At 55.8% G+C, this 27,899-nt stretch overlaps 1 protein-coding gene across 2 annotated transcripts; it reads left to right on the top strand.

The window, feature by feature from the left end:
* The first annotated feature begins 27 nt into the window (after window positions 1–27).
* Window positions 28–27,807, top strand: MAST3 (microtubule associated serine/threonine kinase 3). Of its 2 annotated transcripts, none has more exons than XM_067312703.1 (27): window positions 28–113; window positions 8,042–8,130; window positions 8,664–8,736; window positions 9,274–9,294; window positions 10,648–10,726; window positions 11,334–11,491; window positions 13,650–13,725; window positions 14,126–14,335; window positions 14,424–14,525; window positions 15,333–15,465; window positions 16,281–16,348; window positions 16,852–16,937; window positions 17,481–17,689; window positions 18,133–18,271; window positions 18,640–18,772; window positions 18,972–19,137; window positions 19,602–19,703; window positions 20,092–20,214; window positions 20,583–20,692; window positions 20,857–21,011; window positions 21,188–21,417; window positions 21,610–21,810; window positions 22,015–22,241; window positions 22,366–22,488; window positions 23,138–23,274; window positions 23,656–23,837; window positions 24,084–27,807. In XM_067312703.1, exons 1-27 carry the CDS (start codon window positions 28–30, stop codon window positions 25,256–25,258), a joined length of 4,593 nt encoding a protein of 1,530 aa, XP_067168804.1. In that variant the 3' UTR covers window positions 25,259–27,807. The 2 variants fall into 2 exon arrangements, with proteins under 2 accessions (XP_067168804.1, XP_067168803.1); XM_067312702.1 differs by having other exon boundaries at window positions 14,403–14,525.
* Window positions 27,808–27,899: the final 92 nt, after the last annotated feature.

Raw genomic sequence — 27,899 nt, 5'->3', positions numbered from 1 at the left:
GGGCCCCGCCGCGCCGCGCCGCCGGCGATGTCGGACCCCAGCTGCTGGGGCGCGGCGCCGCCCGGCTACCGGGGCCAGCGCGCCGCCGGCGCCCTGCTCCAGCGCTCCAAGAGGTACCGGGGCGCCGCGCCGGGGCTGCGGGGGGAGGGGGGGGGCTGTGCCCCGGGGGGCTGGCGGGGCTCTGCACCGCGGGTGCGTGGGTTGGGGGGTCTGTGCAGCGAGGGGTGCGTGCCCGGGACTCGGGGGGGTGTGGTTTTGGGGGGGGGGCTGGGCGACACGGGGTGCATCCCTGGGACTCCTGGGGTGCCTGGGTCGGGAGGGGCCGCGCAAAGCAGGATGCGTCCCAGGACTCTGGGGGTGTGTGGTTTGGGGGGCCCGTGCAATGCAGGGGGCCCTCTGGGACTCAAGGGGTGCAGGGGTTGGGGGCTCTGTGATCCAGGGGGTGCACTCCAGGGGTGCAGGGGTTGGGGGGCCTGTGCAACACGGGGTGCCCCCCAGCACCCTAGGGATGCAGGGGTTGGGGGGCCTGTGCAACACGGGGTGCCCCCCAGCACCCTGGGGATGCAGGGGTTGGGGGGCCTGTGCAACATGGGGTGCCCCCCAGCACCCTAGGGATGCAGGGGTTGGGGGGCCTGTGCAACACGGGGTGCCCCCCAGCACCCTAGGGATGCAGGGGTTGGGGGGCCTGTGCAACACGGGGTGCCCCCCAGCACCCTAGGGATGCAGGGGTTGGGGGGCCTGTGCAACACGGGGTGCCCCCCAGCACCCTAGGGATGCAGGGGTTGGGGGGCCTGTGCAACACAGGGTGCCTCCCAGGACTCTGGGGGTGCAGGGGTTGGGGGTATACCTGGAGCCCCAGGAGGTGCTTGGCTTGGGGGGCCCTATGCTCAGGGGGTGCATGGGCTGGGGGTCCTGTGCCCCGGGGAGGGGGGGCACATCCTGGGGCTTGAGGGGTGCCCGGGCTGAGGTAGCTGTGCAGCGCCGGGGGGCACATCGGTTGGGAGCCCTACGCATGGTGCAGGGGTGCAGGGCCTTAGGAGATGCCTGTTTGGGGGCCCCGCATGCCGAGGAGCAGGGGGGCAGATGTGCTTTGGGGGGGGTGGAAGCGGGGGTGCCCCTGCAAGCCCCGCGTGTCGAGGTGGGCTCCGACAGGCCGAGGCCGGGGCAGTGGCATCGTCCAGCTGGCAGAGCCTGTGGCTGCTGAAATTTGAAATTTTGGATGCTGTGGTTGGCCCAGGAGTGAAATTCACCTACAGTTTTACACAAAGGAGGTGTTTAACGCAGTGTGGAGGCAGAGCGGCGATGTTCCCTGAGCTAAACGATACCCATTGTACTTATCTTTTAATATTTCTAGGGGGTGGAATAAAGCAATATGGTCGCTTAGCAAATGAATCCATCCGATGCAGATGTCAGTCCTGAGAACGTGCGCGCTTCGTCGCAGGCGCAGGAGTTAGCGCTGCAAACGTTGCGTACTTGCGAGACTGCCGACTCAAACTCCTTAATAAATGAGAAAAGGCGTAGATTAAATTATCAATGCCGGTCGTAATGCCGATTGGGGGCTGTGGCATCTCTCACAGTGCAGCACCGCTGGTGAAGAGCATTTATGGAGCATTTATAGGGGGGCTACTCTTTTAGAGATATGTAACCGGAGAGATAATCTAGGCAGCCATGTGTCTCTAACTGAGCATGATGATCCTGTAATTCTCTTGAAGAGCACAGGATTTGCTCTTCTTTCATCAGTATTCCTAGAATCCAGCAATCGAACCAGTCTGGCCTATTTTACAGTGGGCAGAAAACAGATGATGATATTTAGTGTGATTAAGAGCACCGTAATGTCTGAGGAATCCTGATTTCCTGCCGTGTGGCGGCTGAGAAGGCTGCGTGATGCGGGGGCAGCTCCGCGGAGCAGGACCGCGAGCGGCTTCGACGGCTAGCTGTGCTCTTCGCAGTGGTGGTGCGTGGCAATAGCAGCCCCTAACACATAGCCTCTTCGCCGTGGACAAGCAGGACAGAAGCCGTAACAGGTACCGCCACCTTATTTTATTACTGGAAACTGAGGCACAGGGCGATGCAGTGATTTGTTCGAGGGTGCAAGGGGTTAGGCAGCTTCTTCAGACTGTTTTCTTCCTGCCTCTTCAGGGCAAGGAAATCAGTAAGTATCGACCTGACTTGTTGAATGCTTTTGTAAAGCTCCGGCCCAGGGAATTCTGCACTTCCTTGGGAAGATTCGAGTCCTCGCTCTTTGGAGGTGCTGGAAGCGTGGCTCCCACGCTCCAGGCCTGGGTAATAAAAGAGTGTCCACGCTGCCAGGCTCTAAATCTTACTTGGAAAGAAGACAGTTGGGTTGGGTTGAAGAGGGGCCGTGGCGGCGCTGCAGATCGACGCGAGGCGCACGGCCCAGGCAGATTGCCCTGTTAAAATCCGGGCTGGCCCAGAAAATCAAGCTAGCATCTTTCTAGCGAGCTGTGGTTAGACGCAGCTCTTGCTGAAAGCAGGGCTGTGCCGCCAGCGCTTGAGCAACGGTGGAGCAGGGCTGCAGCTGAGCGCTGCAGGTGCCGGCAAGTCAGTAGCTTGGGTGCGCAGCCTGCGCCTGGCAGCGTTTTGCACTTAGCCGTTTCGACGCCGCTCTGCAGCGTAGCCCGTTGTGGCTCTCGCTCTCTGGAGGCAGCGGGCTACGGTTTAATCACAAGTGCAGTGGAGAAGAAATGCTGAGCAGCGGTGTGGAAACTTTGGATAAAGCTGCTTGGTTCAGTGGGTTTAGATGTTAAGCACAGAATTATCCCACTGGAAACAAATCTTTCCTGAGAGAGGAAATCGTGATACGTTGCACTTTTAACCCCCCGATCTCAAAGCACTTGGCACCATAGTGCCATGCACCTGCTTTGGGGATCTGGAGAAATATCTTGTCTGCAGCCACCCCAAGAAGAGACCCAGGAGTCCAGATTCATGTGCTTAACCACAAATGTGGGAGCTGATTGACCTCCTTGTGCTTGAGATGGTGCCTGTTCCCTCCCCAGCGTAACCCTTGCCTTGCAGCGTGCCGCAGCCACGTGCCGGTCATCCCCGTCATCTTCGTGGCTGTTCGAAGTGTAAAACCCATAGGGTAGGAAGGTGGAAACATTGTGGGGGGGGTGGTTCAATTCTAGGCTTAGGACTAGGTTTTATATACTCCGGCTTTTGTAGGCATACCCAAGCTTGCTTAAGTCACTGCGTCCCTCCTAGCAACGCAGCCCTGGTAACAGGGCTCGGGCTGCTGCAGCGCTCGCTCGGCACCGTGGCTCCGTCTCGCGCCCGTGCAGAGGCGTGCGCCTCGCTGCGTGCTGTGCCTGGCCCAAACGGGCTCGGCAGAGCCTGCTGCGCCCGCCCCAGCGGGGCTGCGGCGTGGGGCTGCTCTCGGTCGGCTGCGGCTTCGCTCTCGCTGCGCTGCGGATGCGTTCGGGCCCACGCTCGGCACCCGCTCTTTGCTCTCCCACAGGCAGTTCTTGCATTTCACCGGCTTACCCAGCCCGGTTTGCAGCATTGGAACTGGTGCCGGACGGGAGCCCTGGGAAAGAGGCAGCTGAGCCTTGTGCTCCCACCTGCAGCCTCGTACCTGGCGGGGGGACGGAGCAGGCTTGCAGCGCCAGGCCGTTCGGCTCGTGCCCTCCTGGCAGCGCTGCTGGCAAAACCTGCCGCCTGCACTTCTCTCGGCTCCCTGCACGTTGGACTCATTTTTCACCGACCGCTGACTTTCTGCCTGTTATTCACACTGTCACAGGTGACAGGCGCCGGGCTGGGATCCGACAGAAGTTGCTTTCCTGTTCTACAGTCCCAGGAAGTTTTAGTGATGAGCTCTCAGTTTCCTTAACACCGTGCTGGAGAAACGTGTGTGTCTGTCCTGCAGGAAGGGAGTTGGATGCCCGCAGCCCGCCTGTGCCTGCCATCAGCTTGCAGGTCACAAGCATTTCCCGGTGTTGGCCCTACCTACAGCCTGATGGTTTAATGTCACCGTGTTTTGGTCTCTGGCGACTGCAGACGTCACGGGCCAGCGGTGCTGGGGTGGCAGGGCCAGGTGCTGCGCGGGGGTGGGAAGTCATGTGCGGGTCCCCAGCCCGCGCTGGTGTTTACTTCCTGGCTTCCGAAGCGGCCTCCTCGCGCGGGGTGACACATTATTTTGCTAAAGGCTTTTGGGCCACAGATGCTGTCGCACACTTTCCACATCCTTTGCAAAAGCGCCGGATGGTGACGGCAGTGCTGAGGCCACCGTCTCCGAGTAACTTCAGCGATACTCTGTACAGACAACATGTCACCACATACGAGCAGCTCTTGAGATGCTGACTGCGATTTTCCACTCCATTTTTGGTAAAATTTACCAAGTGTGCAATTAGTGATGGAGGCATAGATGGCAGCGAGAGCTGGACTGCAGCCCAAACTTGTGCCCTGAAGGGTACGCGGGCTTGTTTTTAGCCCACGGCTTACGCGTTTGAGGGGAAGGCAACCAGCTGTAGATGATGCGTCAGGCAAAGCAGGGTTAAAGTGGTGCAAGATGGTTGTAGTGCCGAGGGTGGAGTGCACGGAAACAGGAAACATCAGACTCTGTCTGTGCAACGATTACTGGAACTTGCTTAGCCAAAGGTTTGTTTTCACTTCCAAAATGAGATCTCCCAAGTGGGAGCACACGAGGATACCGCAGAGCTGCCAAAGACAGCACGTTGCCTTGCCCGGCCGGAGATGGCAGCCCCTGCTGCCCGGGTTTCCTCCCCGGCCAGGGCGACGCAGCAGGGCGGCACGTGCGCGCTGCCCACCTCGGGCTACCGAGCTTCACTGGCGAGCAGAGAGCCCGAGCAGCCCTCGGCGGCCCCCAGCAGCAGAGCGATACGAAAGCTGGCTTTCCGCAGCCGTTCTGGTTAATAAACATCTGCTCGGGCTGCTTTGGTGGAGGAGCATGCTTGCTCGCTGCGTCTCATTTATCCGTGTGGCATGCAAAGCCATTCGACGAGATCGTCAACAAGAAGCTGCGGTTCGCTGTTGCCCTCGGGATGGGCGCTGGGGTGCGGGTTCGCAGCTGTAGGTGCTGCAATGTGTGTTAAATTCTCCCTTAAAGGAAGGGGCTAGGCAAAACCAGGAAGACGCGAGTGATTGGCACACAGTGCTGGCTGCAGGAGAGGTTCGGGCATCTGCCGTGGGGGAGACTGTGAGGAGCCTCCCGAGGAGGACATGTCCCGCAGCAGATGCCAGGATGCTCCCAGGAAGGTTTGTCCTGACCCCTCAGCTCTGGGGCTGAGCAGGTGGGATTTCAGCCATCGGAAGCTGTTGCGATTGTTGGTGCTACAACTCTGGGTGCTGGTGTTCCCGTGGAGCTTGGGGAGGTCCATGGTGTGGTCCTGAACAGGCGTCCTGGGAACCCTTGGTTCATGGAGGAGACAGCTTGGAGAGGAGGATCTCTAGGATGCCCTGGACCAGACTCCCAGGTCACCAGCTTGGCTGAGATGTTCGGCCTCAAGTGAAGGAGTTGGGACTCCTGCTTTTAAAGAGGAGGCTGCACGGAGGCTCTTCTGAAGGGTTAAATCAGTCCTTGCCCTCTGGAAACAGGTTCTCCACTCCCTGTGCTGCTCACTCATATTGGGGGGTATTTAAAATACAGCTTTCAAATCCCGTAGCTGGGGGAACGTGAGGAGTCGCACACGTTGGACAGCGAGTGCGGGAGGTGACCGACTGCCTGGTGTTGCTCTAATCACGTGCACTCGCTCCTGGGGGGCCCGGTCGGAAAAAGAGCGGACTTGGAAAGTCTTATCAGCCTCGTGTCACTGATGTACACACAGCTGAGGCCAGGCTCTCCGGCGGACCTTGGGTTTTCCGCATGAAATACAGGCAGTGGCCGTGAACAGCCTGGGTCAGTCTCTGACCTTTAATGTAATCGGTGTTTGCGGTGCGTTGGTGCAGCGAAAGCCTGTCCAGGGAGGCAGCGTGCACGCTGCCGACCACGCTCTGTCCCTCGGAGACTCGGTTTGCTGTGTCATATTTCTGTGCTCGGGATCTTGGGAGAATCTCTTCCCCTTGGTCGTTCTCCAGACCTTGTGGGCATACGTGGCCACCTCATGGTATTAAACAAAGTCCTTTAATTGGTAGCATCTGTGCACATTTCCATTTCCAGCCTGGGAAGGAAATCCTACCCTGTCTCTGCAGAATTTGCAGCCTGAGGAAGCAGATACACAGGAAATACAATTTGACCTACTTTATTTAAATTTGGCTCTTGGGTGTATTGAAATTTTCATGGGGCTGTGGCCTTGATCTGACATTTATAAAAATCTCCCCTAATCTGGTTTCCCTGGCATGTTTCCTCGCTTTTGAGGAGGGCTCAGTGATGAAATAAAGATGCAGGGAAGAGGCAGTCTGAGGCTGGCCCAGTTTGTGTGCAGGCTTGAACATGAAACAGCAACTGAGGGCTGCAAACAGGCTTGGAGGGGGAGGAATATCCTGACAGCCGAGTCTGTTCCTTTATAAGCCGGTTGTATCGAATGTCTCCCTAGAGATGCTGAAGTGCAGCTCTTTCCAAACACCCGGCAGCTGCATGCCGGAGCGCTGCAGCCGAAGCCGGAGGTGCGTCTCTCCGCGGGAGAGTACATGGAGTTGAACAAAAAGGAGGTTTTCCAGGCAAAGGCTGCGAGCGTCCTTTTAACAGAGCATCGCCCCGTGCAGCGAAAGGTGTGTCGCTCCTCTGATAAAGCTGGACCTGGCTGGAGACGCAGGGCTTGGTGGCGATCAGCCTCCCGAGCCTGGCGTGGCTGCGGGAAGGAAGCTGCCGGTCACAGGAGAAGACGTGGGTCTGGGAGGAGGAGAACTGCAAACGCGGGCTCTGTGAGGGGAAACCTTTCCGGTGCTTGCGTGCCCAGCTAATTGCTGGCGCTCTGCTCTGCACTGAGCATAGCTTGGCTCCCACTCAGCAGACTGAAAGGAAGTTTAAATGTGTTAATTGTATTTTAAACGTAGGTTTAAACGGATTGCGTATTGCAAGAATAGGGCTGCAGCATCTTCTTACAGCAGGTGGTCTTCCAAGTGTGTTCCTTGCACGTGCATTTGCAAGGGGACCCCTGAAGCTGTGACTTGCAGAAGGGGTAAAAAGAAAGCAAAAATGAAATTCCTGTAAGAAGAATTGCAGTCTCGTGAGTTTCGAGGCTGGGAACGTAGATTGCGATACAGAGGGCAGGTGCTCGCAAATGTGCCCCTTCGGTTGAGTGTGAGATCCCGTCTCCGGGCTTGGTGCGGTGCCGTGAGCGCGGACGGGGCTGGGTTCATGCATGGAGCTGCTTTTCATCCCAGCTCCGTCACATGCTTGGCTTCCTCCGCCCGAGCTTCCTGCCTTTGGTTTGAAGAAGTGCGTCTGAGCGAAACCTCTCCCTCGGGTATTTCTTCTCCACACGTGTGTGAGCACGGACTGGGCAGAGCAGAGGGGGAAGGCGATGCCGCAGACCTGGAAAAGGCAGCGGGGTTTCTCTGCTGGGGTGGCTGTGCCTGCGCTTAGAGGCACAGCAAAGATTTAGGGGTCAGGGACTGACTGTCCTCTCCGGTATGATGTGGGAAACATGAAGTGTAAAGAATAGGAACTGGGGGGCATTTTCCACACTGTGAAGTAGCTCTGGTTGTGACCTAAAACAGCTTGGCATTTCCATCGCTTCCTCTTTTTAGATCCCTTTTTCTGTTCTCACCCCATGAGCATTGCCCAACTGTCTACATGCATCTTCCCTACCCAGCTAGCCAAAACCAGAAGTGGGACCTTGACAAGATGGTTTGTCTTTAAAAATGATGATGTTGGCCCTTCTCCAGCAGCGTTTTACCGGGAACATGCTCTTCCTGGAGTGGCAGTTCTGCAGTCGATGCTGCAGCCGCAGCCATGCTGCGCCCCGGGCTAGGCTTGGCCGTCCCCTTGCTGCCACCTGGGCGAGCTGAAGCAGGGGGCTGCAAAGCACTGGCTGAAAATGAGTCTTGCAGCCCAAAGTCTGTCCAGCCGTGCCTGTTCTTTGCTTTGCCACCCAACAGTTAATTCTCCCTTTTTCATCTCTAGTTGCCGAAGCAGCAACAGGAAGAGCTTAGTGGTGGGAACCCCGTCTCCGACCCTCTCACGTCCTCTCTCCCCTCTCTCAGTGCCTACAGGTAAGGGGGATGCTGTGGGGGTGAGAGAGGGGCTGTGCATCTGCCCAAAATTACCCGAATAGGGTCTCTTTGGAAACTTTCCCTGGAAATGCATTAAAGGGGGACAGGGTGGCTTGTGCCACGGAGCCCAAAGGTTAAAATCCTTTCTCGGAGCATGGCTGAGCTGTGGCACCATCTCTGCTGTGATGCCTGTTTCCACCCCCGGCTCTCGGCCGTGTGGGGTGACAGTCCCTGATGATTTTGGGTCTGTTCAGTTTGTTTTGCCCATTGCAAAGTGCCGCAGGCAGCTGTTGGGGAGAGGAATTTGGAGGCCTGTCTTAATCCTGTTGCATGTGCAGTTGTCTGTGGTGGGCAGTTACCTCCCAGCAGGCTGGTTTCTGTCTGCAGGAAGCAGGTTTATTTTCCAGGAGGGAATACAAGGGTTGTTTAGGAAACAATTTACTCCCTGACTCTTTAATCTGAAGGAGCAGCTGCGGGATCGCAGACAATGTGCCGGGCAGAGATTGCGCTCACTTTTCACTTTCTCCCTGCAGCCGGGAGCAGCCCTTTGGACAGCCCACGCAATTTCTCCACCAGCACTTCTGTCAACTTCCCCTTTGCTCGCAGGTGAGTCCTGTGTCGTCTCTCCCTCCTCCAGGAGCGTTAGCGGTTCGCCCTGACATGAAGCTAATGGAGGAATCAGCTCTCCTTTGGTTCCCTTTGGAGCGAGGGGTTTCTGTTAGGAACAGATGAGCTTCCAGCCTGCAGGGATCCATGTTCACGCAGTGTTTGTGGCTGTGGGCTTTGGGCAGGCTTGTGTTTTCCGAGCCAGTGCAGTGGGAAAAATGGCTTTTCTGCATCCCTCTATGAAGTAGAGCAGGATATTGGGGGGGGGGGGTCCAAAGATCCCAAGAGCTCTCCCCACTATTTGCTTTATCTTCATCTTTCCCTTTGCTCCTTGGAGTTTGCAAGTTGTGTTGCTTCTCAGGCTTGGGCTGGTCCTCAGGAGAATGCCCAAAAAATCCGTGAGTGGGGACTGCTGTCTTGTTCTCAAGTGATTTTCTCTGTTCTTTTTTTTTTTTTTCCACCATTTCTTGTTCTGTCTTTGTTTTCTCTGCCCCGGTGCCCCTTCCCTCCTGACTGGAACCTCTCACCGCCCTCCAGCCATGCTCCTCGGACTGACAGGCAAGTACCAGCAGGAGCAGGGCCTCCGTGGGCAAGGGGACAGAGAGAAGGGCTTGTCCAGGGGGCTGTATTCATGTGAAACGTCTGCCCCACTTCAGCATATTCCTGCTCCTCTTCTTCTCCCTCGTGTTTATGCCTTCCATCTCTGGGCAGGACAAGCCAGATTGTGCTGGCTGCAGTAACGCCGTCGGGTTTGTGGCTTTGCTCTGTGACTGCAGCTCCAAGAACAGAAACTGCTCTGTTCCCGTCACACTCCTGATGGCCACGAGTTCAGCCCCAAATTCTGACCCGCTCAAAGCGTTCCCACCAAAGCCTAAACAGACACTCAGCAGACATCCAGAGCTGGGTTGCTCGGCCGGGTCTGCGTGGAAGAAGATCTTCCTGCTTCCCTTCCCCAGCCCTGTTAACCCCGCTAGTGTGCGTATGCAGGAGCAGATGCCAAGACATTGTGTTTAATTTCACATGTGGGGGCAGATGGATGACGTTAACCCATTGATTGTCACATGGGAAAAAGCTGGAGGGTTATGTTTAATTTCCGTGCTGGCAACGGAGCGAAAAGCCAAACTGCTGGGCAGAGTGCGTGAGCCCGAAAGGGGTCCTGCAGGTAGCGAGGACACGCGAAGGCGGTGGCGTAGGGTTCAGCACTTTGCCAGCTCTGCAGGCTTTGGCCCCGTGAACTGCCCTGCTCCGGTTGCTGTGTTCACATGGGAAGCAGCACAGAGAGGTGAAGGGCCTCATCTTGACCTGGCCATTGACCTGGCCATTAAAAATGTATCCAAGAGGAAGTGTTCGCCTACGTTTAAGTGTTTGCCTTCCTGTTTATAACTCGACTCTTCTCTCAGTGGGTACGTGTTCTCCCTGAACGCAGCTCTAGGAATCACGATTTCTGTAGAACAGAGTCCCAGAAGCCTAAATTTTGTGCTAATTAAAAATCAGAATCTCACCTTTTTTGCCTTCTGAAATGGATCTGTTCAAGCGCAGCATATGGCAGATCAGGGCAGAGCTGTCGCGGGGCGGTAGCTGCTGGATCGCTTTGGATTCGCCACCCTGCCAAGCCCGAGCAGTGCCCCTTCACCGGGACCCCTGCTCACCAGTTACTTCCCCTGCAAGAGGAACAACACCTGCATGCTGGGATTGTGGAATTGCCTTCCTTACTTGGGAAAATTAACTGCAAAATCACTGTTTATTTCACTGATTTCCAGTACATTTGGAAAAGAGGTTTTGGAGCGTCCCTGACTTTCTCATTAGAGCCAAACATGAGTTCTCTTTCCCATCCTTATCTCTCTGACATTATTTCTTTATTTGCATTTACATGTTTTTTCCTGCGTGTGATACCTGTGTTTGCACTTGCAGGGCTGATGGCAGAAGGTGGTCACTGGCTTCGTTACCCTCCTCTGGCTATGGGACTAACACCCCCAGCTCCACTGTCTCGGTAAACTTTGCTCTCTTGTGGTAGCAGATGAGAAGAACTGAAACACTTGAGTTTTAGTTGGGAGCATGTGAAAAGCCTCCTGAGGTCTGTGATACCAGTTCCTAGACAGCCCCTCTCTGGGGCTTCTCTGCTGACCACATGCTTTAGCTGCATCATGTTTTCATAATGTGCTTTTAAGAAAGCTACAGAGTATTGCTAATGGCAGCAGCTCCTTTTGTGCATTAAAGCTTTGCCGCACCTTGTATGCGGGTAGAAGAGGCAGGGCAGGAGCTGCTGAGGATGCTGCAGGCAAATGTGGATCGGGGTCAGCAGAGCCATGCTGAGCTGGAGACCTGCGGGTTTGGGGATGGAGTGGGAGTTGGCTTTGCAGACCTCGCGCGGCTGGACTGGGGAGCGCCTCAGTTCATATAGTTCAGGGTCGCTTTCCATTTTCACGTTACTGAACACAGCAGGTCTGTGCGAAGCGGCTCTGCACACTGCCCGTCAGTGTTTCCAGCCTACTAAGAGGCTCCGAGGAGTATTTTTCTAGAAGGCTTGCTGGTTTCCGCCCTGCTGCCCTGGAGGAACAGAGCTGCCTCCTGACTCCTATCTCTGTCCTTCTTTCCAGTCGTCTTCGTCCTCCCAGGAGCGTCTGCACCAGTTGCCGTACCAGCCCACCCCCGATGAGCTGCATTTCCTTTCGAAGCATTTCCGCAGTACGGAGAGCGTCATGGACGAGGAGGGGCGGCTCTCGCCCTGCCTGCGGCCACGATCCAGGAGCCTAAGGTACCAAAACCGCCAACTACCCGCCAGCTGTGCAGGGGAGCGGGCTGCTGCGGTGGTACTCATGGCACAGGCATGACAATACACAGGGTCCCGGGAACCTACAGGGTCCTACAAGTGTGTCGAGGGCTCTGCCCTCTTGTGAACTGCTCCTAGGATGTCCTGGTCCTGCTTGGCCAGACCTGTGACGTTGATCAACCCTGATGCAGTTTTTCCCATTGCGGGAGAGTCTGGTAGAACTCCGTGCATGTTAGTCAGAGCCTGTTTTTCAGTAGTTTCTCGTCTGCTAGAATGTGGCATTTTTTTCCTGGAAACAGATGACATCTGAGAGTCAGGTTCCTTGAGCTGAGGTTTGAGAAACTGGAGTTTGTTCCAGAAAGGTCATTTTACAGCCTCTTGCTGAGTTGTCTCAAAGGCGTCAGTGGCGAGGGGAACCACAGGTCAGACCGAGTCGTGGCATCTGCTGTGAGTGCATCTCATGAGCTGTCCTTGCAGGGCGTGCGGCTGAGTCAGGGGCATGGCTGGGAGGCTGCCAAGCTGACTGGCCATTAAAAGATTAAAAGCCCTGTTTATGTGCTTGGACTGGGAGGCATTACCTATATTAAATAAAGCTGAGTGCTGCAGGCACATCTATAGGCTGTGCCTCCCCTGCTAAGCCTTTGCCTCTCCAGAACAAGAATCGCAGGTGGGTGCGCGGCTTTCTCGGGGATCCTGTCAGTGGAATTTGTGCAGGGGACTCTGCTCCATGGCTTCTTTGTGTGGTGGCCAGAGAGCAGAGCGGGGAGTGGAGAGCTTGAGATCTGTGGGCCATAGCGTAACATAGGCTGAACGAACAGACCGCTGAGCTCCACATTGCCCCTTCAAGGCCTTGCTCTGTGCGAGGAGCGCTTGCTGGTCAAGTTTCTGCCTGTCAAACACAGGGAGTTTGTGCTTTTTGCGGGAGATATTTCAGTTAAATCCTCTTTTTCTTTTGTGAAATGTTCGAGAACCTCTTTGTACCTCGCACTTGCTGTGATTTATGGAGGCAGCACTGTAGCTGGCCTTGTGTGTTCTCCGCTGAAATTTCATTAAAATCAGATTAACTATCTGACAGATTTTGCAGGTTGTGACTCTTTCACCAAGGAAACGCCAGTTTTGTGGTTGCTGTTGCTTGTACAAAGCAAAAGTAGAGTTTCTGTGCTGAGTTAGGACTCACCTCTTAATGGCAGTGAGCGTCTTGGATCTGGTTCTGATTGTGGTATTTATTATATCATGGTTAATGAGTTGCTGGCTGCTCCTGTGACTTGCTTTGTGTAAAGGGATTATAGACCCATTGCTAGTGGCATGGGCCAGTGAGAGGCAGGGTCAGGTGAGGGCACACGGAGGGTAAGAGAGAAGTTTTTTTTTCCTGAAGATCCCTGTGTCTGCTGGGGAGAGAGTGGGGTTTTAGTTGGTTTTTTTTTCTGCCATCACCAGTGAGTTGCAAAAAGGCAATTACAGCAACAAACTGTGGAATCCAGGATGTCTGCAAATACTTGCCTGTTTGCAGTTGGCTGCAGTCTAGGCATCTTTCCAGTGGCTTTGTAGTTGCTGTCTGTAATATTGACATCATGGCAGGGACTGAAGCAGAAATTCTAGCATGAGAGGAAGCAAAAGATGAGCTTTAAAATGAAGTGACTAATGCATTAGCTTTTCAGCTCTGGAGACCTGGATTCAAAGTGACCTTGAATTTTAAAGTGACTTGAGTTTGGAGTCCTGGGTCTGCAGAAGGTTAATGCTCCCTGGACCTGACAGCTAGCATGCAATCTCATGTGTGAGGCTGTCTCAACCTCTGCCCAGGGTGCAGCTCGGTGCGGGGGGAGGAAATGCTGAAGTTGGGAAAGCAGAGCGTTTCCGGAGGGAGTGCTCTGAGCCAGCTGAGCGGTGTTAGCAGGCGTGCCGCTGGGGGGAGGCCCCAGGGCGCTCTCGATCGGCGTGCTGGGGGAGGGACGCTGCTGGAAGTGCTGGTACGAGGCTGAGCGCTCAGCTCAGATGTGCATTAACAGCTTGTGACACGTGGGATCGAGAGTTACGAAGAGAGAACAAATCGTGGTGACTCTCCAGGGGCAGTAACTATTTGCATAGTTGTAAATGACTTAGCTCTCATAATGCAACTGGCTTCCTCCCCCTCCTCCCTCCACAGCCCTGGACGAACGAGCGGAACGTTTGATAACGAGATTGTGATGATGAACCATGTCTACAAGGAGCGGTTCCCCAAGGTAACTGCCTGGCCTGGCGAGGACAACTCACATTAGTGCCTCCAACACATTTTGACAGCTTCTTCTCCAGAAAAATCACTTCTCTGTGATGGAAGATAAAACGTACAGATACAGGGGGGTGTTGGAGGGCACTGGAGACACAGTAGCTAACCGGGGAGACAGGGACATATGGGTCTGCCTCATCATAGAGCCATGCAAACAGCAGTCTCTGGAGATATCAGGGGGCTTCTCTGGTTTGGTGGAAGCCTGGTCCCGGGTGGGGCTGTGCAACCCATGGTGTGCACACGGATAGTGGAGCTGCAGGAGCTGGTAGCTCCAGATCAGCAATTCTGTTGGCCAAACCCTGAATGCGGTGTTGGGGTGCGTGTTCCCGGGCATCACCGTCTGTTCTGCCTTGCAGGCCACGGCCCAAATGGAAGAACGTCTGCAGGACACTATCACGAACTTCTCCCCAAGCAGCATTCTGCCGCTGGCGGATGGGGTGCTCGGCTTTATCCACCACCAGATCATCGAACTGGCCCGGGACTGCCTGGCAAAGTCCCAGGGGGCTCTCATCACCTCCCGCTACTTCATGGAGCTGCAGGAGAAACTCGAGAAGATGCTCAGAGATGTGAGTGTGGGGCAGTTCCTGCCCAGTCCCATCTTCCGGGGGCACAAGCCGTTGGTGACTCTGCCAGCTTCTGTCTCCTCTCCGGCAGGCTCAGGAGCGTTCAGAGAGCGAGGAAGTGAAGCTTATTGACCAGCTGGTGAGGAAGCTGCTGATAATAATCTCCCGCCCTGCACGCCTTCTGGAGTGCCTGGTAAGAGCCAGTGGCTCCCGCACCGCCAATGCACCTCTGTGCTCGGAGCTGCCTACATCTGCGTCCTGTAGGGAAGAGCTTCTTACCTAGGGGCAGATAGGTGCCCCTCCAGGAGATCACCGTCATCCACCATGACCCTGGGACAGTACCAGGCTGTGTGATCTCTGTTATGGTCTGCATCTGCCCAGAGAGGAGATGTCACAGTAGAAAGAGCCTGTTCTCTCCAACCTGGTCGGTCTGCCATGAAAATTGCTCCTGGTTAACAGCCTGGCTGGCCTACAGAGACAAGCTAACACCATTCACAGTGTTAGAGCCATTTCTTGGAGAGGAGAGGCTGGATTTTCCCAGTGGAGTGTGGAGATGTGAACTTCTTTGCAAGTTTTCTCATCCGATTTTAGTTTTTATCTGTTACACTCAATTTCTAAAACATTTTCCTTTGTTGATGAATCTGATGTGAAATCCTGTGGTTGCAGATTTGGTAGATCTCTCTCTTTGAGCCCAATTGGCTAGTGGTTCCAGCATTTTCTATAGCTGGAAGAAGCCGTTGTGCCAAAGCGTGCTGCCAGCGTGCTTTCTGTAAGGTCTCCTCTCCTAGGCCAGGTCACAGGGCTGCATTTTTTTATCTACCCTTTAAGCTTAGAGGCATGATGCTAGAAGCAGGAGCAAGGCATTTAGCTTTCTCCTGCAAGCATCCAGAGCCTGTGCCCCAATTAAAGGGGCCATCAGTGGAGCTCAGAGGACAAATTTAACTTTGCAAAGCGAAGGCAGACTTGTTCCTTGACTTTGTTTGGTTTCCCTCCTGTGTAGGAGTTTGACCCTGAGGAGTTCTATCATCTCCTGGAAGCTGCAGAGGGACATGCTAAAGTCGGCCAGGGAATAAAGACCGACATTCCCCGATACATCATCAGCCAGCTGGGACTAGTCAAGGACCCGCTGGAGGGTAGGGAAGCTCTTGGGCTTGTCGCTGGGCTGAGGGTCTCCAGCAGGACACAGATTCCCAGGCTGCTGCTGGCCAACGCGAATGAGCACTGGATGGCGTCTGGTGGCCCAGCGGGGCTGACCACCTCCAAGAGCACTTTGTGCTACGGGGAGGGCGTGGGGCAGCTTTGCAGAGCAGAGCAGAGGCTGCGGGGGCCTGTGTGCGTCACAGCAGAGGCAGGGTGGCAACCCACCACGTTCCCCCCGGCTCACCCTTCCCCTCCTTTCCAGAGTGAGCCAGCACCTTCCTTGGGCTCCCTCCTCCTCTCCCGTTTGTGCCTCTTCCGCAAAGGGTCTATCAGCGCATGGCTGATTGCCTGCCAAGGGATTATACCTGAGCAATATGTAATTTTGGAGTGGACCCTGGGGGATAAGGCTGAAGTGACGTCCAGGCAGCAGGCATGGGCTTGAGTGGGCTGGGCTGCGGTCCAGGATGGAGTCCAAGTCTCTATGCCAGCCCAGCATTTCTCATTATTGCTCCCTACATGTTCAGCAAAGTAGATTAATCTCAAGAACACTTAATCCATAGAAAGCCAAGGCCTTGGGGGAACCATAATCCTTGAAGAACACAGCAATGACTATGGAAAAAGAGAATTATATAAATGTTTAACCTCTTAATGCTATGACCTGATTTTCTCCATACAATAGCTCAAACAAAGCATGTAACTAAATCCCCATGGGGATCTCAGTGATTGGGGTGAAAGTGCTTGTTGGGAAATTATCTCTGTGGGGGTTAAGCATGAAGAAGAAGGTGAATGTTATCACTGTCTTCTGCAGAAATGGTCCAACTGGATCACTTCGACAGCGGGAACACCATCACACCAGAGAATGATGATACCTGTGAGGTGAGCGCAGTCCTGCCAGCATTTCTCACCTGCTTCCTCTAGCTTTGTCTTGTGTCACTTCAGCCTGTAACTCTTTGCACCCTGTGTGCAGAGCAGCTCCTGTATTATCTTAGTCTGGAAAACAAGAATTAGGATCATCCTTTCCCTAAGAGAGTGACTGATGTATGGGTGTTCAGGTGTTTTTATTGGTAGTATTTCACAGCCACCCCTAGTCTCTCTTAAGCTGCTGCTGTGTCATGTGGAATGGCCCCCTGTGTGAGGCAGGTTTGGCTTTGTGGCCGTGGTCTGCAAAGCATCTCTGTCTTCTGGTTTGGAGCTCGTGGATGGGGAAGGCTCAGGGATGGTCCAGTCAGGGACCAGGAACGTCCGTTGGCAGCTGCACCGTGTCTGTGTCAGTGATGGGCCCTGCAGATGCGATGAATTCCTGTGTACAATCAGCACAGCAATATGTAAAGCACCAGCAGGCAGGGAAACGTTAAAACCCTTCCGTGTCTCTTGTTCAGAGCCAGCCTTCAGCCACTGCTCCGCGGAGGAAACCCTGCGAGAGTGACTTTGAGACCATCAAGCTGATCAGCAATGGGGCCTATGGGTGAGTGAGGAAGGGCCGTGCCCTAGCGCCTGTGCGGGAGCTGGCGGCTGCCCTGCACGGTCTGGTCACAGCAGCAGATATTCAGGTGAGAACTGCTCAGTTCTGAGCAGTGCCAGCTCCTCTGGGAACGTGACGCAGCTGTGATCCTGCAGGACCACTTGACCCTCCAGGCTGCAGCTAGTGTGCAAAGCTCTTGCCTTTCGTTGTGTTGTTACTGCAGTTGCATGCAAGTCTGGAAGAAGCAGGTTTGCAGGGTCTGCAGTTCCCCAGTAAGCCTGGCAGTGTTTGCAACGTGCCTGGAAACATCCTTTTTAGCCAGCCTGGTGAACAGAGTGCATGGCAGGTTACCTGTAGCAGAGGAAGCCTTGTGTCTAGTGGTTGGTTTCCATCTGTAAAGGCCTCCAAAGCCCACGTACTCTGGATTTGCATGTTTCTGACCATAGCTGCCATTAGGCCTCTCTGTCTGAGCCCTGTGGCCCTGTGTGATCGGTCCTGGATGTTGGAGGACATGTTCTGAGGCCCAGTTGTTTTGCTCTCCCCTAGGGCCGTATACCTGGTGAGGCACAGAGAGACACGGCAGCGTTTTGCCTTAAAGAAAATTAACAAGCAGAACCTCATCCTGAGGAACCAGATCCAGCAGGTGTTTGTGGAGAGGGACATCCTGACCTTCGCAGAGAACCCCTTCGTGGTCAGCATGTTCTGCTCCTTTGAGACAAAGCGACATCTCTGCATGGTGATGGAGTACGTGGAAGGTGAGAACAGGGCTTGGGGCTGAACGGTGCAGCAGGGAGGGGGAAAGGCAACATCTGCCAGTCTTCTGTTGTAGAAGAGGCGAATGGAGAGACCCTTGATGTGGTGCAGGAACACAGATAGGTGTCTGAGCACCGATACCACCCTGCTGGCTCCTGCTCTGCTTTGCTCAGTGAGCAGTCAGCAGAGGGAAGCACAGAAAGATTCTCCTGTGGTTCTGAGTCTCTCACATTGATGAAGGTGGTGGATGTGCTGCTCACTTAGGAGAAGGTTTCTGACAAGTGCCCATGGATGGCAGCTGCTCCGAGGTGGGGTGTGAAGGTCTCGCTTGGTGCTGGGAGCCCTGCCTGCTTGGGAGGGCAGTTGGTGTAACCCTGTCCAGTGTCCTCTCTCCCTTTTCTGAGCCCCACGTGCTCGGGGCTCAGGAGGACCCATGTTCCCGCAGGGGGGGACTGTGCCACGCTGCTGAAGAACATGGGCCCGCTGCCAGTCGACATGGCAAAGATGTACTTCGCGGAGACCGTTCTTGCACTGGAGTATCTCCACAACTACGGCATTGTGCACAGGGACCTCAAACCCGACAAGTGAGGACCTGGGTCAGGTCTGAGCACGGGGTGGGCTGAATGGGGAAGGAGAGGAACTCATGGCATTCTCTGTGGAGAGGGACTGATCCTGGCCAAGGCCAGGGCATTAACAAAAGAGCAGGTGCCCTTTCATATGGTTCCCCAGCTCTGCTTCTCAGCCTCCATACATCAGAGAGAGTTGGGGAGATAAAGGAGAATGAGGTTGCATTTTGGCAAGTGAATGCTGATGCCCAAAAACCTGATTTCCATATCCTCCCTCCTTGTTCTTTGCTGTTGCATCCAGCTGGGACAGAGGTGTGGGACTGTCCTCCTCCGGCTGGTCGTGCTCAGGACCAGCCGCATCTCTTTGTGTCTGTCTTCTCTTGCAGTTTGCTGATCACCTCCATGGGCCACATAAAACTGACAGATTTTGGTCTGTCAAAGATTGGCCTGATGAATATGACCACGAACCTGTACGAAGGGCACATAGAGAAGGACACTCGGGAGTTCATGGACAAGCAGGTACTTCCAGGATTCCTGAGAGCTCATGGCATTAGGGCAAAGGTTTCAGGCTGGCTGGGGCATGTGGCAGTGCTGGCCCTGCTCTGCTTGGCTGATTTCCCGTTGCTGGGACCCAGAATAGACGCTGGGCCAGTTGCAAAGGCCTTGATTTACTGCAGAGGGTGCAGAGGTGTCAACAGCATTGTTTGTTCCCATGCAGGTGTGTGGCACTCCGGAGTACATCGCACCAGAAGTCATCCTCATCCAGGGCTACGGGAAGCCTGTTGACTGGTGGGCCATGGGCATCATCCTGTACGAGTTCCTGGTGGGCTGCGTCCCCTTCTTCGGAGACACCCCCGAGGAGCTCTTTGGGCAGGTGATCAGTGGTGAGTGTCAGCAGCTGCTGTATGGTGGCAGTTCGGCTGCTCGATTTGGTCTTTCTGCCCAGCCTGGCAGTCATGGCTCTTCCTTAACACGATCAGTGTTTCATTGCTTGGTTTCATACCCACTTAATTTTTATCCTCTTCCTAGCACTCTTAATTAGGCTTTATTGCAGCCATCTTGTGTGAGACTCAGTTTAAAGTCAGTGAAGGCCTTGGAGCCTGGATTTGCTGATTTGGGAGGATGGCTTTATTTTGTTAGTGCTCCTAGTGCATTTTCCTCTTGCACAGAAGTCACTTCTGTGAACTTCCTTTGTCATGAGGCCCTGTCTGGTGCAAACTCTTCCTTCCAGCCCCAGACTCACCCCTGTGGCCCCGTGCCTACACTGCACTCTGACCCAGCCGTGTTAGCCCAATCTTTTGCTATCAGCGGAGGAAGGACTTCAGACTTGTTTTCCCTTTTGTTTCAGATGAGATTGTATGGCCTGAAGGAGATGAGGCTCTTCCTGCTGACGCTCAGGACTTGATCACACGATTGCTGCGGCAGTGCCCGCTCGAGCGCTTGGGCACCGGTACGCACGTCCTGACCGCCACGCCGGGCAGGGCTGTGGTCCTTCGCGTGTGTGGGGCCATCACCTGAGCTGGCTGCGTGACTCCGGGCTGAGCAGTGTTTGGGAGTTGCTTGGCACACTACTAATTCATGTCGAGGCATTTGCTTTTGTGTTACAGAAACCAAAGTAAGTCCTGCCGTGTTAAGGGTACTTGGACCCTTTCTGGTCAGGGTTTGCTCTGGGAAGCCAGAGGCTAGTGCAGGTTGCAGATCCATCCTGTCTTAAGCCATTTGCTCTGTGGGGAGAGGGTGCCGGATGAGTTGTTTCTGTGCCATTCAGGCTGAGAGCAGGAGGTAGCGTTTCGGGCTGTGTGCTGCCCCTCCTAACGCACGTTTCCTCTGCCTGCCAGGCGGTGCGCACGAGGTGAAGCACCATTCCTTCTTCCTGCACCTGGACTGGAATGGGCTGCTCCGGCAGAAGGCAGAATTCATCCCCCAGCTTGAGTCAGAGGATGACACCAGCTACTTTGACAGTGAGGCCAAATCCATTCCTTTCCCTCTCTGTGAATCCTTTATTCCAGCTGCAGATCGGATGCCCTGGCAGGGGATGAAAATCTCCTGGATAAAGTTGGTCATTTCACAACCTGGGTTAGGTCGCAAAACAGATTTAATTCTGTTTCCAAACCTCTCAGCCTTAAGAAAAGAATGCTACCTTCTCATCCCAAAACCTTCTTAGGGTTTGGGATTGGGTTGTCAGCCACAATACACCTCCACGCAGGATGGCTGGGTGCAGTTAGCGCTCCGGCCTCTTCCTCTTGGGGCCGGGGGCTCCACAGCAAGGCAGGAGCTTGGGTGCTGCCGGGTGGGAAGCAGCCGGCATTGCTGTGGTCCTTGCTTTCAGCTCGCTCCGAGAGGTACCACCACTTGGATTCGGAGGATGAAGAAACCAACGATGAGGAATCGTCTGTGGAGATTGGCCAGTTCTCTTCCTGCTCTCATCGCTTCAGCAAGGTATTTGATTCTGACCTCTGTGATCTAAAGACAGGCCCTATGGCTGGGGGGTGACATGCACGTTGCTGTCCTGGCTGACTGTCCCCTGGAAGCCAGAGGAATCCTGCAGCACCATCTGGCCTCCCAGGTTTCTGCTGCTTTCCGATTGCTGGCCTTTCCCTCAGGTTTACAGCAGCTCCGAATACCTGGAGACTCACTCCAATCTCAGCCTCTCATCCTCGGAACGGAGTCACAGCGAGGAGAAAGAGGACAGGACAGAGCGATCGGACAGGAGCTCAGGAGACGAGGACAGGAGCCGCCCCTTGGGCCCAGAGACCCGGTGAGTGCTGAGCTGGGGAGGATGTGGCACAGAGGTGTTTGAGCAGGGATTTGTATCCCTGCCGTGGGGTTGCCAGAGGCTCGCGGTGCAACATGTCCAAGCACATGGCAGTGAATCATTACCAGCTGCCTCACTTGGCTGTCAGTGCCCTAAGCCCTCTTTCTCTTGCTGAGCAGGCTCCGATCTTGGACGTCCTGCAGCTCCACGCCGTACTCCCAGCACGAGCGCAGCCTCAGCCCTGCTGCTCTGACCAGCACCTACAGCCTGGAGACCATGCCGAAGTTTGCCTTCTCCTCGGAAGACGAAAGCCCTTGCCTGGCGCCTTCCAAGCCAGATAGACCAACGTTTGTGCTGGGAGATCCCGATGCAGCGGCAGGTGGACCAGCGAAGTCTTCAGCGTTATCTGGTGCGTAGGCTGCAGACGCTGGCGTGGGCTGTTGTGGAGGCAGCCAGGGGCCCTAATGGCTCGGGGCTGTTTTCTCCATGTGCATGAGCTCTTCTGCACCTTCCTGTCCTGTAGCTGGTCCAGAGGGACACTGCTTGCCTGGTGTGTGTCCTCAGCCATTTCACTGTCTCCTTCCTTCTCCCCTCTGTGCAGCTGATCTCGTCAGCCTGAACCGCATCCGCCTCCGGAGTAACAGCACTGGCACCAAGAACTCTGCTCCCCGGGGCCTGGAGCCGGCTGGCGGCCGACGTCTGAGCAGCCAGAAGGACGTGCCGGACAAGCCAAGAACCTCGGCAGGTGGCCGAGTGCCCAAGTCCGCCTCTGTCTCAGCCCTGTCCCTCATCATCACGTCAGGTTTGTGGGCCACTGGGTTTGTTCAGCAGCCGCCGCTGCTGTTTTTCCCTGGCGCTGGTGCAGGTGCTGCAGCTGGCTGGGAGGGTTTGGCTCCCTTGCAACGGGGCTGAGCACACGCAATGCGCAGGGTGTAAAGGAACCAGGCTTCCCGCAGCCATGGTGCTGAGGCTCCTGGGATGAGCCGGATTCTTCTCTTGCTTGCAGATGACTTCAGCAGCGGTGCCCTCATGAGCCCCATCTCCCCCCACTCACTCTCTTCCAACCCGTCTTCCCGCGACTCGTCCCCTAGCCGAGACTCCTCCCTTGCCATCACCAGCCTGCGGCCCCCCATCCTCATCCACAGCTCGGGCAAGAAGTACGGCTTCACGCTGCGAGCCATCCGGGTGTACATGGGGGACAGCGACGTGTACACGGTGCACCACATGGTGTGGGTAAGTGGCCTGGGAGCTCTGCATGGAGAGGGGCCGGTCACACTGTGCACTGCGTCGAGACCACGGGCAGCACGCGAGTAAACGTAGGCTGCGTCTGAACAAAGTCTTGGCTCTTCAATTTCAGAGCGTGGAAGATGGGAGCCCTGCCCAGGAAGCAGGGCTGAGAGCGGGTGATCTCATCACACATGTGAACGGGGAGTCTGTGCTGGGATTAGTCCACAGGGACGTCGTGGAGCTGTTGCTGAAGGTAGGCAGCCTGCCTCGCTCTGTTCATCCGGCTTGTTTTTAAACTCGGCTCCTTCTGTGTGCGGGCCCCCAGAACCAGTGGATCAGGCCTGTCAAGTCTTTCAGCAGCAAACTGTTTATAGCCTTAAAGACCGTGGGAATTGAGAGCCCGGGAGGGCTCTGGAGCGGAGGCTGTTCTCCTCCCGCAGCCGGTGCTAACAGCAGCGCGGGTCTGACCGTGCTGCGTGTGCCTGCCCGCAGCAGGGCGCCAGCGATCGGTGGCTGCAGAGCTGCCCGGGCGTCCTGGGCCAGCGACTCCTCCACGTGTTCTCCGTCTTCCTCTGACCGGGCCGTAGCGAGAGGGCAGTTCTCGCCTTCACTGTCGCACGCCTTTAACTGAGGGACTCAGCACCATGGGACTGGGGATGTTCGGGACTCATGAGTTCCCGTAAACAGACTCAGAGCTGCCTTGCAGCCATGGTCACCGCAGCATGCGGCTCACGCTGTAAATTGTCCAAGCCTTTTCCCTCGAGCTGGGAGAGCTGAGCCCTGGCCGTAGCCCTGGCATTGCCTCCGCTGACAGCCGAAGCGGGAGACGCAGGCAGGTCTTTCAGATTAAAATCTGGTGCTTGTGTCCAGCACGTTGCAATGACTCATTTTCTTCCTCTCAGAGCGGCAATAAAGTAGCACTGCGGACCACAGCCCTGGAGAATACATCCATAAAAATTGGCCCTGCTCGGAAAAACAGCTCCAAGACCAGGATGGCCCGAAGGAGTAAGAAGAGCAGGAAAAGGGACAGCCAGGACAGGTGAGTGGAAACAAACTGGGATAAAATGGCATTCGTCCCTGGGTGTCTTGGAGCTGAAATACAACCTGGAACTGGGGTGGGGAAAGCGCAGCTGCCTCCTTAAGTGATGCTCATCTGATGGGCTGTGCCTTGCCGTGAGCGGAGCCGGCTGGACACCCTGGCTCTCAGACACCTCAGAGCCCAGAGGTGGGAGGCTGTAGCATGCTCGTGGATAGTCCCGACAGCGTTGGCTGTGCAGACTTGCAGGTTTGCTGGCTTTAAAGAGAGGCTGAGGCTGTTTGTGGCTTCAGTGGCTTTGACAGCAGTGCTCCTGCCTGTGCCTGCTGTTTCTGACCAACCTGCCCATAGAAACCCTTCCCACGGCCTTTGATTTCTTCCAAGGAGGAAGTCCCTTTTCAAGAAGATCTCCAAGCAGTCGACGGTCCTGCACACCAGCCGCAGCTTCTCCTCCGGCCTCCACCACTCGCTGTCGTCAAGCGAGAGCCTCCCGGAGTCGCCCACGCACAGCCTGTCCCCCGGCCCCACGACGCCCTGCCGCAGCCCCGCGCCAGACCCGCCCCCAGGTACCTCGCCTGCGTCGCGCTCCCAGCCAGGGCCCTGCCCGCGCGGTCCTGGGTGCTTGTTTGCTCCGGTTGCTGCAGAAAGGAGTTAGGAGTTCAGAGCACCCCATAGCATGGGCAGAGATGCAGCGCTCCTGGGTCAGAGCTGCGTTCCCAGCTGTTCAGCAGCTCCTTCGCCCTGTCCCGCACTCTCGCAGCGTCCTGCCGCGTGCCCCGTGTAACTGTGACCTTTCTCTCTTTGTGTGGCAGATGCTGCGTCCCCGCAGAGCACCTCTCCCTCCTCCAGCACCCCCAGCTCTCCAGCCGGCCACGTCCGCCCCAGCTCCCTGCACGGGCTGGCGCCCAAGCTCGGCGGTCAGCGCTACAAGGTGGGGCGCCGCAAGTCCACCAGCAGCATCCCCCCCTCGCCCCTCGCCTGCACCCCGTCCTCCGCCCAGCGGCCGCCTTCCCCCCAGAGGTCTCCGTCGCCGCTGCCCGGTTACCCCAAAAACGTCCATTCCTTCCAGGGCAAGACTCTGTCCCCCCCCACCATCGTCAGACAAGGCTCTCGGCCGCGGAGCGCCGAGTGCCCCAGGTCCCCTCTGCTAAAACGAGTCCAGTCTGCGGAGAAGATTGCAACCTACCTGGCAGAGAAGAAAACCATCAGTGGTCGGAAGCTGGGGCTAGAGCTGCTTCCAGCGGATGGGGCAGGAGAGGCTTTGGGAGAGGGCGAAGCGCCTGCCCAGGTGTTTGCCGGTGAGCACGGCTACGCTGGGGTGTCCCGGACGCGAGAGTGGCTGGGGGAGAGGCATGACCGGGACCAAGAGATGGTTGTCATGAAGAGATTGAACCTCTCCGAGCGCCGGGACTCCTTCAAGAAGCAAGAAGCTGTTCAAGAAGTGAGTTTCGACGAGCCAGAGCTGCTGCCAGTAAGCGAAGACGGTGTCAAGCCTGAGGCCGGGCCGGAGGACAAGCCTGCGCCGCAGCGCCGCAGCCTCCACACGGCCTCGTGGGCTGAGGCCGGGAAGGGCTCAGCCCGCCGGAGCTTGCGGGACACCACGGCAGAGCCGAAGCCCGGGCCGGTCCCGCAGATCGCGGTGCAGGGATCGGAGAGTGATGAGCAGGAGCTCGGCATGGCCGAGTGGGAGTGCCAGGGCTCCTACCCCATCCAGCTCATGGCCAGGGTCTACACGGAGCAGATGGACGGCACCACCGCCGTGGAGTGCAAGAGCGTGGCCTCGCCGCGGCCGAGGGAGCCGAGCCCCCGGCAGGAGCCCGCGCTGGCCCCGGGGCCCTCGCGCCGGACGTGTGGGGAGGGAGCAGCCGTCCCCTGGGGGCTGCCGCCACGGGGCAGCCGGGAGCCAGCGGCCACCGGGCCTCCCAGTCGCCCGGCTCGGCAGCGGGATGCCCGCGGGCCGGCTCCGAGCGGCCGCGAGGACGCGTGATGCCAGCAGCGAGGACAGGAGGCCGCGGAGGAGAGGCGAGCGGGAAGGGTTCGGCTCCGCGGCTGGCAGCTTTCCCTAGGAGCCGTCCGCGCGAGAGAAACGCACCCAGAAACGTTTTTAACGTCAGACCTTGCAGGGATCCTTATAACCCAGTGATTTTACTCACAAAAGGCTTTTGTACTAACTGGAAAGATGTCCATATTTTTGTAGAGATGTGGGAGCTTTTACTGTGGCAATGGCGTTTCCCTGGCAGGGCCTGAACCTTTGTGAATAGAAAGGACTTGATGCAAATACTCATAACTAATTTATTACTTTTATAAGCTAAACAGAGGCATTGCAAGACCGTCAGAGGGGTCTGACCCGATCCAGGCTGGCGGTATGCCAGCCTTTTCCGAGGGCTTCATAGCCCCCGTCTGGAAGGCGCTATGCTTTCTAATGTTGCAAAGAACCACTAGGTTTTCCCCATTTATTAACATCATTTTCAGCTGGAAAAGCACCTAGGGAAAAGCCAGTTCTGAGACATACTTTTAAAGTAATATTTAAGCTGAGATCTCTTACTCCGCTGCTCTGATCTTTAGGCTGGTGTCTTCCCTCTCCTGAGAAGTAGCAGGTCTTTGCTCTTCCTTTAATTTGTGTTTAATTCATGACCTGGCTGGGAAGGACCCCCTGGGTTGGGGGGCTCCTTCGCTCTGCCGCTGCGAGAGCAGAGCTGAGATTGCAAGCGGTGTAATGCTTTAAAGAGCCTTCCCTGAGCTGGATTTGCAGTCTCGGTCACCTCCCCTTTCCAAAAAACCCCTTGAATCTCCCCCAACGTTCACCCCAGGTTCTCCTCTCCACGTACCACCGTGCCATAGGGAAGCAGGACCAGCACCATCCGCCAGTCGTGTTCCAGGTTTTCCTGCCAGATTTATTAGTGGTTCAGCACTCGCTTTTCCTTCCATTGTAAAATTTAAAGTGAAAAGAACGGAAACCCACAGCAAAATCCCCCAAATATTAGTGGTCTAAGCTCTATGTGAAGATCCTTCTGGTGTCTGGTTCATACTGGCCATTAGGTATGTGTAGCAATGCTTTAAAAGAAAAAAAAGGCTTTTTATTTTATTTTTATTTTTTTAATAGCCGTCACCTCTCTGTGCGTTTCCCCGGGGCGCCGCAGGGCTGTTCCCCGGCCCCGGGAGCTGCAGCGGGAGGTGGCAGCACTTGCCCGACCTCGCAGCTCCACTCGGAACCCAGCCGAGGCGGATTACTGTCCCCTTCGGATCACGTTTGCTTTGAAAAAGAGAACGTGGTTCATGTCTTTTAAGTAGGGTTAATTTTATAAAGGTGTAGCGGATTTCAGGGTGTCAATTTTTATTTTAGAGAAACAAATGAATCAGCGGTGACCAAATACTCTGCTAACCTGCTCCATCATCTCTTCAGCGGTCTTTCCTTAGGACACTGAGCTGGTTAGGAAAAGCACAGCTGGCACTGACCCATCCATCACCTTTGCCGTTGGGTTGGGTTTCAGCAGTGCGATGCAAATATGAACAGGAGTTGGGATGGTTCGTTTTAGCTATTTGCATTTCTTCTGCCACGATCCACATCCGAGCCTTCCCTGGGACGCACAGCCGGTGCGTTCGGATCTTCCCGGGGCTTAATGAAAGGCCAGTTTTCCAATTAAAAAAAAAATCTAGTGAGCTCCAGTCTGTGTTTCTTAACTTCTCCCTGTTGTTAATTTCTAAATTTCATCTCCCTCTTCGCTGGTGGCTTTTTTCCCAATGAATTACGGGCCAGCCTGGCATTCCCCCACGTTTCTAATGTTTTATATGACGTGAATGTTTACATTTGATAATGCATGTACGGGCTTTTTTAGCGGCCATGTCCGACAGTGAGAGTATTCGACTTATGTCACAACACAGGTATTTACAGGATGCAAATCCGCTGCGAGCTGGTGCGGTTCCCGCGCCGGGCTCGAGGCCGCTGGTGGCCCAGGCTCCTCCGTTTGGCCGCTTATTTAACCGGATTATTATTTTGTGCACGTGTGCAGTTTGTGCAAGGCTGTTTCAGCTACCTGCTTCTCCCGCGTTCACCTTAGAGCCGTTCGCCCCCAAAAGGAGCGGCGGCGGCAGCAGCGTGTGCTCGGCCGGCGCGGGAGTCCCGCTCCCGCCGCTCGAGGTTTCTCCATCCGGCGGCGCAGCCGGAGGCGTCTCTGCTCCTGCCTTACCATTGGCAACCCCCCTCCGTGCGCAGAGCTGCTGTTTCCTTTCTCTCGTGTCCCCGTTTCTTAAGATTGGTGTCTTGCTCCTTCTGTATGAAGCACTCGGGAAGCGGGCGCCGGTCGGAGGAGCAGGGCAGGCGCCTCGTCGCCCGCCGGGATCCCGCAGCAGCGGCATCTGGAGCCTGGCCGAGGGCGCCGGACTGCAAAGCTGCGCTCTGGGTGCTGCGTAAAAAGGAATTTTATGGAAAACGTCTTAAAAGGAAACAGGCCCTTGTCTTCCTGGGTGGTGCTGAGCACAGGTCTCGTTATTATTTGGAAAATTTTACGTTGTATTAAAATTGTTCCTTGATATGAACTACTGCGTGGTGTCCTCTGTTAGATGAGCTAAGCAGCGGTTCTGAGTGGAAAACACTAGTTTCTCGTTATTTATTCTTTCCAGCTGGGTGG

Source organism: Apteryx mantelli, chromosome 30 (assembly GCF_036417845.1).
Source record: "Apteryx mantelli isolate bAptMan1 chromosome 30, bAptMan1.hap1, whole genome shotgun sequence".
In the NCBI taxonomy this organism is placed as follows: domain Eukaryota; kingdom Metazoa; phylum Chordata; class Aves; order Apterygiformes; family Apterygidae; genus Apteryx; species Apteryx mantelli.
The sequence above is the reverse complement of the archived record's forward strand: the minus strand, read 5'-3'. Positions and strand labels throughout refer to the sequence as shown.